Raw genomic sequence first — 14740 nt, 5'->3', positions numbered from 1 at the left:
TATAATGCTGACTCTGAAGTACAATACTAAATACATTTAATCAATGTATCCAACTAATTCAAGGGACATTTCTATCCCATGTGCTGTCAGGGTATTTCCTTGTTGTTTATAGGGACTCTGTGTAATTCTGACCTTTCTAATTCATGGAATATGAATCTCTTAAATGACCATGGGGATCCAGTCATTTCAATACAGTCACCTTGTTATTTGAGGTACATAGGAAAGTGGAATACTCACATCTGCATAAACCTTGGTGCCAAAGACTGGTGCCCAGTATGCTGGCTCAGCTTTACAGTGGGATGGACAGTAAGCCCTGAAAAACAATTTATTCATATTTATTCGCTACATCAAGGATTAAGAGAAAAAACAGTTGCATTTTTGAGCTCTTGGAAGGAAGCCTTCAAGGGCCGGCATCTGGTTTGCAGCAGCTGACTGGTTCTTTTTCCCCCGCCTTTCAGCTGAAACTCGATAGTGTCTACACAGCTGCAAATGAGACTCTTTTAGGCCAGTGAGACAGGAGGTAATGAAGGCCATTGAGCCAAATTCTCCAAGCGTAGCTTCCGACCTTGTGCCTGGCCTCACACACACAGTTGTTTGCAGGTGGAGTTTTTTGCCCATCATCATTCATGCATGTACCTGATGGAATTTCCATGAGCAAAGCTCGCTCGCATGCTAGCATCAAGAGGAAGGTTTTGTGTGTGTATATTTTACCATTTGGGTGTAAAAGTGATAGTGTCCCAAAACAGCACACGCACATGACTGAACAAAGTGTGCAAAGTTGCACATGCACATATTGAGGCCAATTTGAGGGGATCTTCTATTCGGACCCTCTTATATTGCTGAAGCAGGTAAAAAATTCAGTAATAAACCCACAAAAATACGGATTTTCAATCCTGGTACTTGTTTGTATGCCAGCATTGAGAGTATGCTCAGATCACAAACATGTTTGTGAAAGCAGGCGATTTTATTCATATAGTATGTTGTTTTGGATGTGGTAAAGGTTCCTTGTTTAACCTTTACCCCAGTTAATCTGACATAATCTATATCTTTAATTTATCATCTTCAAGTCGGAGGAGTTCAATATCTCCATCCAGTCCTTCAGCTTCTCTTTCCCTTACCCCAGTACAGGTCTAGGTTCAAAGGAAATGGCATCATACTTGAGATATGCAGCTTACCTTGGACAATGAGTTGCTGGCTTTTTGAAAGGACACAGTTCAGCTACGGTGGTATAACAATCCAGCATCTGTACTGTGGAAATCAATATAGAGAAGTGAATTACAAAGCCAAATAGCTGGTGCTCCTGAAGTAAACAGAAGCATTAGTCATGCCTTACATCTGACAGGATGCATGTCCAGCTGATGCAGCCAAAAGAATAATTTCAATGTCTTCATTAGAAACAGCTTGCATCGAAGAGATATTTTTATTAGGATTCATGCTGGAGATCTACTAAATTGTTAGAAAATCCTTCTCCAAAGGACTATGGCTTTTTAAAGAAAAGAATATCTGAGAAATGGAGTAGTGTGATTTTGTTAGATTTTTTTTTAATACGGAGGCGGTTCCCTGGCAGGTTTTGGGTCTAATTCTGAATCTAAATGACAGTGTTGCTTTTAACTTTCCAGTTGCCAGTGCCAGAGGTTTCACCCTAAAGCAGCTCAAGGTAACACAAGCCAAAATATAGGTTGTATTTAAGCTGAGCATTAGGGTGACCATACGTCCTGTTTTGGCTGGGACTGTCCCTTTTTTAAGCCCTGTGTGGCCGTCCCAACTTCTGTGGCAAAAGTGGGCATTTGTCCCATTTGCTCTTGCCAACTTTTGATTAGTTGGCGAGAGCAAATGGGACAAATGCCCACTTTTGTCACAAAGTGGGGTGTAGAGGAACATGGGAGAAGGGGGGGAGAGTGGCAATGCCAGCTCTGCACGTGGGGAAGGAGGGGGTCCTCAGTAAAAGGAGGGCTCAGGTGGGGGGGACAGGCAGGGCTTGGGCAAGCAGCAATGCAAGCCCCCACCTTTGGTAAATATGGTCACCCTATCTAGTATGTGCGTCGCTGCTCACCCGAGCCTTGCCTGAGGGAGGGCTCAGGTGGGGGGGAGGGGGAGAGAATGAGCGGCTTGGGCCAGCCCCCGCTGGGAGGATGGGGAGGACTCTGGCCAGTCCCATGTAGTGTCTTGTTTTCCCTTTGGGAAATATGGTCACCCTAGGCTGAGGCATTATTCAAATGGGTTCTAAAATGGGGCGGGGGCAGGAAATGTTTTGAAAAATGCCACTTTTGTTTTTCTTGACATGCTCTAATCACAAATAGGAAGAGTCGCTTGACTACAAAGAGTTTTGCCCATTTAAGATTAATAAAAGAACATGGCTATGGAATGATGATGTCAATATATTACAATAAACTCAAGCACCATTGATTTCTTCTCAACCTTATAATGACAAAAAGGGCATTTAAAAACTTACCTGTGACTTTGGAAACCATGAATGAATTTGAAGGTTTATATTTACTGAAAAGCAAAACAAGAAATGTGTGTACATATTTCATTGACCTTTAAAAAATAAATGCACTACAGTTACTTTAAGATCTACTCTCTATTGCTTGTAAACAGTGACAAATGTGGAACAATTTATTGTACAAGTCATGGTCCTCCATACATAGAGATCTGTTTTCTGAGGGAAGCATTACCTTAAAGATTCAATGCCATTTCTTGTAGATTTGACAAAAAGGGGTGATCTCCCTTTCCTAGTGATATCAACCAGACCTCCTTTATCATCTATGACGCCATAATGAATTGCAGCACGACATATACTGGATGCCTGGAAAGCACATAACAAATAGTACGTTAATACCAATGTTTCCTAAATAGTTCTAAGCCAAAAAGAAACATTTAATAAACAAGTATGTAAAAGAAATACTTAAAGACCAACTGGAGTTTACATAGACTTACATTTACTGAGCAAATGTTGCATCGGCTCAGCCTGCTGAATTTTACTGTTACAACACACATGCATTTATTTTTATTCTAAGCCTTACTTGATTTAAGGAGAAACATGGATTTTTTAAAATAAAAAATATAGTATTTAAATGTAAATTATAAGGAGAGCTGGTTGGAAAATGTTTCATTTCTCCCCCCCCCCCCCGCCAGGAAAATTTTGAGCTTTCAACAAAAATGTCAAATCTGAAATATTTCATCTGAAAACCCCTTGGTGAGGGGAGGTGGTGCATCATGGCAGCTGTAGAGCCATGATGCATCATGGGAGATGCAGTCTAGAGGGAAACCCAGCCCATAGAGAAGAACAGGAGCACAAAGCAACTGAACTACAACTCCCATGAGCCATCTGCAGCAGAATTTCAGCTTCAATATATTCGGGGCATTTTTTTTTAATAATAAAATCAAAATTTTCATCAGAAAGCAGATATATTTTGTAAAAACCAAATTGTTTACCCAAACCCCCAGTTTTCCGTCAAAATCAGTTTTGACAGGAAATTGTTGACCTGCCCTAATTATAAACTATTTTGATAATTCAAGATTCAATGAGCCATCCTAAAAATAAAAATCCAGCGTCCTGTGAACCATCTTGAGAAGCAATTCTAATATAAAGATTCTCTTCCATCCCAATAGCTCACTGCACTGAGGGATAGATCCTGAAAGATGCCCATGCACTCCTGTGAAGTACAGGAGGGTTCTCAACTTCTGTTGAACTTAGTGGGCCTAGAGGACACTCAGAACCAAAATCAAACCCTTAGTAGATACTCTTTTCAGCACTGATTTTATCACATAGATGGGGAAATGCAGATTACCTTTCTTATACAAGTTAATACTGTTTACAGTAATACAGTTTACAGCACCAACATGGGAGGGCAGAAAATTTATGTTACATTAGAACTGCCAACATTTTCCATTTCTATTACTACCATTAAAACCCCAATAAATGTCAACTATCAGTCATAACAAAGTACGTACAGTCTCATAATAGAATGTTCCAAAGATTTTTGCCTTGCTGTTAATGCAGCCAGCTGGGCACAGATACCTAGTTAAAGAGAGAGATATATATATATTTGTGGTGAGTGTGAAATGTGAGTCAGACTTTTATTACAGTTAATTTAATAGTGATCCCATTAGTGTCATTTAACTACTCCATTTAAAACCAGCATTGCAAAACAGCCACATTTTCAAATACCTTTTTCTTTAAGAATCAGATCAATATTTAGATTCTGTGGGTTTGTCTTTTTCCAAGCAATATACTTTAGTGTACCTTACTGGGACCTTAACCAGGGCTCCTAGGTGGGGACAAGCTTTGAATTGATGGTCTAAGGTTGGATGGGAATGTAATACAAGAGGAGTGCAAAATGATTGTGCCAAGGTTTACTAAATGGGGCTGGCCACCTGGGAGCTGTGGGTTATCATGGCCGTTCACCATTTCGAGCATGAAGTAAATTGAGTCACCTTACTGCTAAACTTGGCCAAATCATTTGTATTAAGAGGAATGAAAGACTTTTTTCATAGTGATTTAGACAGCATTTGGATTCTAGTCACAATAAATAGAACCCAGCCCGCTCCATGTTTGCAAAAGCCAGCCAGGTTTAAGGCTGCCATTTCAATGACACTGCAGCAGAAGTCAATAAAACGCTACCTGTTGCATGTTGATCCTTTGCATTTGTCCCTCATTTTGGTGTCGCACTTAATGACCTGTGCTAGAAAAAAAAAGGGGGGGGAGGGAGACATAAGAGACAAGAATGCAAGGAAAAAACTGCCCAGAGATAAATGGTCGACTGCATTATAGTGAAAAGAAAAGGAGTACTTGTGGCACCTTAGAGACTAACAAATTTGTTAGTCTCTAAGGTGCCACAAGTACTCCTTTTCTTTTTGCGAATACAGACTAACATGGCTGCTACTCTGAAACCTGCATTATAGTGATAACTCAGGTATATGACATGGTCTCCAGGAGATCTTCTGTGTGGGAAGATTGAATTCTTATCACAGAATAACTGGGCAGTAGTGAACTTCTAACTCAGAACAATAAGCCTCAAGCAGTTTTACATCAGTCACTTTATTGCCACTTTAGCCATTCCTTTTATCACACAGGTGTCTTTGTAAATATTAACTTTGAGGAAACGCTTGACACCAGAAGACTTCAATTTACAGCCTAAAGACCCTGCTCAGCACTCCTGTCATCCACTTAATTATAGGCTACCCACATTCCAGTAGATACACTTGAGAAGGATATGCTCACTCCCCTCAGCTCACTTGCAGTAGATCACTCTTTAAATTATAATGATTAGAAAAACCTTTAAAGAGATACTATCAATTCCATGAATATTTCAGCAGACCTTGCCAAGCAGAGCTGGACCCCCTTCTCCCTCTGGACAAAATCCAAAAAGGATGTCAAGGTGGTGAACACTGAGTTTAGAATAGTTCAAATGAGTAAAATAGTAAATCACGGACAAATAAAATGCCTCGATATGAATATCATCTCGTGATCATGGCCAAGATTTTCTAAAGGTGCTCAGATATTATGATGATGAGTGTGATAGAAGAACCAGAATAGACTAGACTAGACCAACTAGTGATATTGAGTGCCTCAATTCTTGGGCATTCAGCCCAAGATGCTGTAAAAGGGCCTACTTTTCAGGGTTGTCTAAACAATCAGGTCTCAAGTTGGACACACAAAATATTGCTTCCAAACAAATTGGCCAAAAAAAAAAAATCCAATGATTTTAACTGGTCCTCAACACAAGTTTGCACTGGAGGCCTCTTGGCATCTCATTTCGCATCTACACACGCATGCATACACACTCCTACAGAGATATTTAAAAGCTTATAGGATGTGGAAGACAAAGAAGCTCTCTTACTCATGAAACTGTCCGCCGTGGTGGTGATTTTCTTGGTCTTGGTTGATTTGGTGGGTTTGGTCACCCGTTCTTGCACCCACACATGTTTTTCCTCTATGATTTTTGGGACCTCCACTTCATTAGTCTCATCCCTCTCAGGCTTTTGCGCGTAGTGGTCATCTTATTGGGTGGGGGGAGGTAAAACAGTATCCTGGCATTAATAATAAAGTCACACAAGCTGCAGGAGGACTGATATATCGTGGAAGATTCTGTTTGGTTTGACAAAGACCTATTTCTAAACAGCTGGAAACTCAACAAAATGCAAGTTAAATACAGAATGGGCCAGACCCCTGGGGTGGGTGAAGTACCAGGGAAAGAGGCCTGGGTTCATCCCATTCGTTTACTCAACATCTCAAGCACTGTTTAAAGAACTAAGGTGTAACTGGCTGAAGTGATCTGTCACTTCGAATGCTGATGCATGTATTTGAATGTCTTACTATTATTTATCATGCTATTTACCAGTACAGCTTTTACTCAGTAGAGGCAAAGGTCAGACCTCTAAGATAGTCGGGCATATTCACTGAAGATTGTCAAGAAAGGATCCTAACCAGTAAAATGGTCAGGTGGCTAATGTCCTCCTGTTCTCATGCAGGTTGTCCTCCTCTTAACTACCTTCCCCATCCTCATCAGAGATTTATTCTGTCCACTCTCTGAAATGAAGATTCTGGAAGTGTCATCAGTGCTAGGTCAAAGCAAGCTACACAGCATGCACTACTCATTTCTCCTTACTGTGCTGCAAAGTTAATGTTCTTGTGCCCTCTGAGGTGCCCACGGCTGGCCTGTGCCAGCTGACTCAGGCTTGTGGAGCTTGGGTTCTGGGGCTGTTTCATTGCAATGCCGACTTCCGAGCCCAGGTTCTAGGAGGTGGGATGGTCCCAAAGTTTGGGCTCCAGCCCAAGCCCGGAAGTCTACACCCCAATGAAACAGCCCCACTGCCCGAGCCCTGCAAGCCCAAGTCAGCTGGCATGGGCCAGCTGCAGGTTTTTAACTGCAGTGTAGACATACCCCAAAGTCCATAGTTAGGGAAAAAAGGCTCCAAAGTGGTGCTAGCTAAATCCACTTCCCTTGATTTGTCCTAGCTGAAACCTCACTTTACTTACATCCCCAGCAATGGAGAGGGGAATGATTCCAACAAACCGATGACTGATCTCGTAGAGGAATTTCTCCATCCAGCTGTGCAGCCAGTGGTCTCATTCCATTCTCTCTTTTCTCTTCCATATGGAAATACATTGCATATTTACACTGTGTTTGCTTCCTCATTGCTCAGGCTACTAAAAATCAAGCACCTAAATTGATTTTGGCCCAAAATCTTTGCTTTGAACAAGTCTCCAGTGAGTTTGTCTGCATCTATGAAAACAGGCTCATTCCTTCACAGAGGAAAAGGCTTATGTAGGTAAAGAAAGAAGATACCATTGACACACAGCTCCAGTGCATCCTCTGTTTTAAACGATATGAGCAATTTCACTGATGGTTTCAGAATTAATAATAGTTTTCATTTACTAAACAGAGCACCATTTATAGAACAAACCAAATGAAGATGGTGTTGCTTGTACCTACAACACATACAAGCCTAAATTCATTGGGCCAAACTGATCTGTGTTACACCAGGGTAACTCAGAGAAACTTCCTTGAACTAATGAAGTTGCTCTGGATTTATACCAGTGCATACAAGCAGAATTTGATCTCTAGGTTTTAGTTACATGGCATTTCTGCTTCAGACATTCTCATATAGTACTTGCTTCACCTCATTCTGTATGTTTCAGAGTTAACTGTGGGGAATTAAAAGCACACAAATCTGTAACTGCTTTTAATGAAAAGTTTCCAGAGACATTTCTTTTCCAGTTTCTCCATACCACACAGAAAGGACCTAGGTGACATCATTTGCATTTCCCCATGATGGACTGAGCTTATTGATCACCTACCTTTGTAACAGAGGCTGTTCTGGCAGCTTCCTCCATAGCTAGGTGGGCATTCAGAGCAGGGCCTGCCATTTTTATAAGGAGCTTCTCCAATCCAGTTCCCCCTGAAAAAAGCATGTGAGAAATGTTTTTCTGTTAAATAGCCTCTATACCACACTCACAATTCCATTACTTCGCTTTCAGGCCCTGTGCCCGAATCCTGCAGCCCTGAGCCTCAAGGCACTGAGGAATTGTGGAAAAAGAATATTTCCACTGTACTTCTATGTTGTTCGATTGCTGTAAATATGGGACAGGACTGCCAGTCTCTGATCTTTCCATGAACATACAGCCTGCAGCGTTCTCACGATCACTGAGCAAACTAAGTAAACACAGCACAGTACAGTAGTTTGCCTTCCGCTCTGGTTAGTCAGAGACTGGTATTTGCCTTGAGCTCTCTCGTGTGTGTTCATCGTGGTCATCAGAGCCACAAGTCTACCACCATTTCTTTGCTTTCAAGATCATTCCAGCAGCTACATAGGCCAGCCTGGAACGCAGTTCGTCTCCATTTAAAAGCTGTTCCATTTTCCAACCTGGAACTTCGTCCAAAGAGAAAAACGCAGGGTTTAGCCTGAGACATCAGAAATACTAGTCATGGTGGATTCCAGAGTAGCAGCCGTGTTAGTCTGTATCCGCAAAAAGAACAGGAGGACTTGTAGCACCTTAGAGACTAACAAATTTATTAGAGCATAAGCTTTCATGGGCTACTGCACACTTCATCGGATGCATAGAATGGAACATAGAGTAAGAAGATATACACATACACACACACACACACACACACAGAGAAGGTGGAAGTTGCCATACAAACTGTAAGAGGCTAATCAATTAAGATGAGCTATTATCAGCAGGAGAAAAAAACTTGTAGTGATAATCAAGATGGCCCATTTAGACAGTTAACAAAAGGTGTGAGGATACTTAACATGGGGAAATAGATTCAATTTGTGTAATGACCCAGCCACTCCCAGTCTCTATTCAAACCCAAGTTAATGGTATCTAGTTGCATATTAATTCAAGCTCAGCAGTTTCTCGTTGGAGTCTGTTTTTGAAGCTTTTCTGTTCCAAAATTGCCACCTTTAAGTCTTTTACTGAGTGGCCAGAGAGGTTGAAGTGCTCTCCTACCAGTTTTTGAATGTTATGATTCCTGATGTCAGATTTGTGTCCATTTATTCATTTGTGTAGCGACTGTCTGGTTTGGCCAATGTGCATGGCAGAGGGGCATTGCTGGCACATGATGGCATATATCACATTGGTAGATGTGCAGGTGAACGAGCTCCTGATGGCATGGCTAATGTGATTAGGTCTTATGATGGTGTCACTTGAATATATATGTGGACAGAGTTGGCATCGGGCTTGGTTGCAAGGATAGGTTCCTGGGTTAGTGTTTTTGTTGTGTGGTGTGTGCTGATGTCTTTAGACAACTTGTCTGGGAAAATTTATCATCGCACCCCAGTTTCTAATGACTCAAAACCCCCTCAGTTTTGCCTCTGACGCCACAGCAGCATTCTCCACTGTTGTGGTAATCACTACAGACCGACTGACTGTTCGGCAGCTGTCTCACATAAATTTGAAAGGGTCGCCACTGCAAGCCTGTTACTTTCAGACAAAGGCTTCATCTCATTTCATTTCTAAAAGGCCTGTTTCAGAAGGGTGCATGCATGTATATATATTATAATATTACATTAAACTTTTACATTAAAATCCTACATAGATACTGCATTCATTCGGCATGCAAGCAGAAACTCCAGAAGAGCCTTATATTTGAGTATTTGTCCATTCAGCAGTCCTGAACTGATGATATGCAAAGCAGTTCAACCTTCTCCTGAGAGAACACACATGGAACAATCCTGCATGACAACGAGTTTCCTCAAGTTCCACTCCATTTTGTAGGAGCTAAAGGTGCTCAACATCTCATGGGTAGGGAGGACTTACTGTTGGATGATAGACCCATAAGATTCCCAATGGTTTTCACCACCACAAACTGTGATGACTGTGTTCCCCCCACCTTAACACTCAGCAGAACTCAATGGCATCTGCAATCAGAGTGCCTTCATGTATATATTGACTTCTTTCTCCAGATCTTTCAGTGTTGTGTTGCCTTTCTATAACTGTATTCTAAACAGGGGCAGCTTTGATATTTGTGTCTCGTGTTGCACAGGGCAGATTTCTAGGGCCTACCAATTAAATATGAAACAATATTAACATCAATATCAATTTGCAGTCCTTTTCAGAAGCTGGCTCTGTGACCCAGACCAAATCTCTTACTCAAATCTTGCCACAGATGCATTCATTCAAAGGTTTTAAATGTAACTTCCACTTCTAGAAGAAGCCCAACCCAGGACGGGCTCAATCCTGAATGCTTGAGTTATGTAACTGTAAGCTCTCTGGGGCAGAGATTGTCACTTGCTACATGTCTGTGTAGCACTTAGTACAACAGGGCCCCAACTTTGTTGGCATTTATGTACAACCATAATTTAAATGTTTAAAAAACTATAACCACCCACATCTGATTGAAATCTCTGCACCAGATTCTATATTTGTTAAGCAACTGACAGCATGCAGTTTTAAGGGTTGCGGGGAGAGGGGGGGACATATTGTGTCTTCCTTACTTGGGAGAGTAGTTGCAGACCAGGTAGACGGCATTCTCCCAGATTTCTCCCCAAACACTCATTTGTTTGCAGACGTTTACAGCACAGCCAACCTTGTTTGTTGTGGCCCAAACGATCTGAAAGCATAACACAGGCATTTTAAAAAACAGAATGCAGCAAAAGGCACATTCGTTCAAGTTTCCGGAGTATATTTTCATAATGACTAGCATCTATATCTCCTCCCACCCCTAGAGACAGGCTGGGATACAACTTTTATAATAAATTACGCTGACGCCACTATATGTAATGCATATTCAACAGAGGTTTCTCCCTTCTTCCTTATTTGTATTTCCTCACCCTACTAACGTTGTATACTATAGATTAGTATATTAATTATCTTAATTTATCATATACATCAATCCGTTGCCATGGCACTCTTGTGGTCAGACATCTGCAGAGGTTCTATCCAAAAGCTGGTGTTAGCTCAAGTTCTTGTGGCTGGCTGGTGTCATTATGGACAAAATTCCCCCAGCACACACTATTTCCAGTTCCCCAAAATGTAGGGGGTGACCGTTAGACCGTTTATCTGTGCCAAAGAGCATAAGGCTTGAGGCCTGTGAAAACTGCTGAAGTCAATGTCATACAGGATACAGGCCTGTAGGTGCCTTGCATTACTGCTGAATAAAATAAATGCTAATGTAACGCCAACAGACCCCGGTCGTCGGCGGGCGGGATCAAACCTGAGACCTCCAGGGCTAAATACACGAGCCTCTATTGCATGAGCTAAAAGGCATGCGGCTATTAGCTAAGGCTGTAGAGCAAACTCAATCTCTCTCTCTCTAAGTGGTCTTGGTGCCACTAGATGGGACACAATACCACACCCATGAGGTATGTAGGGTACACTAGCTCTATGGGCTACGTCGGGTATGAGGGAACGCACCAAGTTCAGACACAGGACTCCATGTTTCCTTCCTCTTCCTTACCTGGGTATAGTGAGTGCACATTGCTCCAGAGCATCTTTCTGGACACCAAGGATCACATTCGTGGGAATACGGGTAAGTATAATCTTTAACTTCATCGTACCAAGACTGGACATGGAAGGCTGGAGAACGATACCTGAAAGACCAAAAGATAGATGATGAGCTGGATCGCTAACTAGAATTGTGAGTTTTCAACCCAACCTCAGCATGCCCAGGTCCCATTTTGTTAATATGAAATTCTCAATAATTCGGTACAAGATAATTGTAAAATGAGGTCACAATGCAACATGGTGCCATCTTGGTATGGATCTGCGACTTTAACAAACGGAGGGACCAGAGGAAATTGTAGAAAAAGCCAGCATCATATTTTGACCAATGACAAATCTCTGGTGTTTACACGCCGGCAGGTATTAGGGACTGTTTCTTTAAAATCCATGACCCAATCGGACATTCTGTAGTATTTATAGGTTTAACTGTCTCTTTAAAAACTTTTTCTCTTTAAAAGCCGTTGACCTGAAACATCCCCTTGGCTTTTCCACTCAGTTACAAAAGACTTCTAGTTTGGCAGAAGGTTGTATTTTGAAAGTAAACATCAGCTAGAGGTTGCCAAACATATTAAACAGGAAGTCATGTACCTATTTTACCACTAGACAATTCGTTACATCTGGAAGTACTCTCATATCCTCAGCAGCCGGCACATGCAGTATGTGGTTTGTGCACTTGTAAATGCTGTTTGTGGCATAGTTGTGCTGTGATCCGTGCTTCTGTTTGGAACGTGAATGTCAGCATAATTATCTAGCAGACACTCATACACACAGTGCATGCTGCATAGGATGGGCCCAGATAGCCTTGAACCAACTGTAATTAGCAGTACATCAAGTTGGGATGTAGCAATCCATCCAGGATGTAAATGAGCAAATGACTAGAATCACAGATCATTATCAAGTATACTTTGCACTTCCATCATAACCTTTGTCAGATGACCTCAACATGCTTTAAAACCATTAATTAATTCTGTGTCACCGTATGTTGTGCACTAGGTACTATTGGCCCTATTTTACAGATGAGGAAACTGAGGCAGAGGGTTTATGGACCCAATCCGTCATACACTGAAATCAATGGCAGTTTTCTCACTGATTTCAATGGGAGCAAGATTGGGACCTACAGTACGTGATTAGCCCAAGGTCACTCAGGAAGTCTGTAGCTGAGCCAAGGTTAGAACAACAACAAAGAAACAGATTGCCATTTGATGCATCTCCTCAGTGGAAAGCACCAGCAGGGTTCTTCTCACCAGGAGCTGGTAAAGCAATCCATGTGGATGCAGAAACACAATTTCCAAAGCTCCAGGGTTTTTTCCCGGGAGTATAAAACAAACTGTTTGCTAGAATTACATGGCCATCTGCAAGCAAATACGAAGTGGTTGCAGTAAAGATAAAGTGGGAAGTAAAAAGGGAAATGGGGTGCGACGCACTTAGAGAATTTTTAACAGTGTTCAGACCTAGTGGGAGTGGCCAAAAATGGTTCCTGAGAAACTTCTTTTCTGGATAATGGAGAGAGCAAAACTGCATGAAACAGGGGACTTGGGAGTCAGGGTCCTAGATTCTGATGCCAACTCTACCACTAAGACTCTGTGTGACCTTGGGCAAGTCCCTTCACCTCTCTGTGCCTCACAGGCAAACCCACCAAACAGTGAGGCTTAGTTAACATTTCCTAAGCATATTGGGAACTGCTGGCTAAAAGGCCCAATAGATGGTATTGCTGTATCTGTTTCACAGCAGCAAAAAGAAAACACTAAGCGCTCTCCCCTCCCCAGTTCCTTTTTTCCGGCTAGTCAACTTCTTTTTACTAAATATTGACAAGACAAACCTCCCAAATTGTCAAACAGGGCGAGACCCACAATGTCACTGTTGACAGTTCTGATACATTAGATACTCAGGGTTCCATCTCTTACCTGCCCCAATGAACAGCCAAATTCTGACCAATGGACATAATGAGGCTGGCAGGTCCATGATCCCAGATGCACTCCTGGGCCCAACCCTGTGCAGATCTTTCCAGCTCATCATCCCAGGTCTGCGTGAGAATCAAAGAACAGATCCACTGACAAATACTCTCAGTCTGAAAACATCTTACGTTAGACTTAGGTCAAGCCTACACTACACAGCTCTGGCAGCACGCAGGCTACGTGTAGCTACGTGCTGCAGTGAAAAGAAAGCTGCTTCTACACTATGATGTGTAGCTACACGTGACCATGAAAGACTCCAGCAATGGGAAGCTACATTGCTAAAAACAGCAGTGTAGATGGGGAGGCATCGCTTGGATGAGTAGAGAGCCATGTAGGATACGTACTCGGGTACATACCCACCCCCTTCAGGCGTGTCTTTACTTGCCCCAGCCATGCCTCATGGTCCGCACTACTATTTATACCCTCGTTGGGAGGCTACCCATGTCTGTATTCTATACGCTGCTGAAAGAAGCGTGCAGCGCAGACATACCTTAAGAACCAAGAGACGGGACCAGCAGAACCTATGAGAGTTAAGACTTAGACGTGATCCCCAGCCCAGCCTTTCAGACCTAGTATTATGCAATGCAATGCAGGGCCCTGACCTGGGAGTGAATTCCCCATTTAATAAAATGGAAATGCATGGATCCAGCACAAAATAGTCCCACTTTTCAACATCTGGCATTGCACTTCTTGGGAGATACTGCATATGATCATCTCTCGTTCTGAGCTCCTGATTCTTTGGTGAAATGGCGTGGATGTGGGATGAGTGTCCAAACTTAACGTCAGCGTGTTCTTCTTAACTACCCTTTTGTGTGCAACTTCAATGTGGAGTGTGTTGTTCTCGGAGCTGATTGCAGTCTATCATGAATAAATCTGGAGACTTTTCTGAAAGGTGGATTTTTGGACATAGTAGATAGTGGTGTGTCAATGAATTGCAATGAGTTTTTGTGTTTAATTATTGATAGCCCTACTGACACAAAGGTACTGATGGGAAATTTTATTGGGATTGAAATGTTGTTGCATGTGTCCATAAATAAAATAAATCATAGGATCCAGAGGCAGAAAAGACCTAGTAGTTCACACCTAGTCCACCCAGGCCAACACAAGATTGTTCCCTATTGAATATTTACCATGTTTTGGACTGCATAGGCTATGAATGAAAACATTACTTTTTTCCTAATGTACCAGAAGATCCCTCCATCTTCTTCCTATCTTCACCAAGACAGGCAGCCACAGGGCCCAAACCTGTGAGGTGCTTTGCTCCCACAACTCTTGCAAAGGTCTATGAAAGCTGAGGGCACTCAGAATCCAGCAGATAGACAACTATGATGGC

At 42.2% G+C, this 14740-nt stretch overlaps 1 protein-coding gene across 3 annotated transcripts in view; it reads right to left on the bottom strand.

The window, feature by feature from the left end:
* The window catches only part of CRISPLD2 (cysteine rich secretory protein LCCL domain containing 2), a 42068-nt gene that overhangs the window by 14821 nt on the left and 12507 nt on the right, over positions 1–14740 (bottom strand). For all 3 annotated transcript variants that reach the window (XM_043494837.1, XM_043494838.1, XM_038368641.2), the window contains 11 exons: positions 13357–13475; positions 11409–11541; positions 10447–10562; positions 7805–7905; positions 5844–6002; positions 4625–4685; positions 3955–4021; positions 2676–2806; positions 2453–2496; positions 1176–1248; positions 238–313 (listed from right to left, as the gene is read on the bottom strand). In XM_043494837.1, coding sequence (XP_043350772.1) covers positions 238–313; positions 1176–1248; positions 2453–2496; positions 2676–2806; positions 3955–4021; positions 4625–4685; positions 5844–6002; positions 7805–7905; positions 10447–10562; positions 11409–11541; positions 13357–13475 — 1080 coding nt within the window. The remainder of the gene's footprint in view (positions 1–237; positions 314–1175; positions 1249–2452; positions 2497–2675; positions 2807–3954; positions 4022–4624; positions 4686–5843; positions 6003–7804; positions 7906–10446; positions 10563–11408; positions 11542–13356; positions 13476–14740) is intronic.

The sequence above is a fragment of the Dermochelys coriacea genome, chromosome 12 (assembly GCF_009764565.3).
Source record: "Dermochelys coriacea isolate rDerCor1 chromosome 12, rDerCor1.pri.v4, whole genome shotgun sequence".
NCBI lineage: Eukaryota > Metazoa > Chordata > Testudines > Dermochelyidae > Dermochelys > Dermochelys coriacea.
This window is presented reverse-complemented; position numbering and strand designations above follow the sequence as displayed.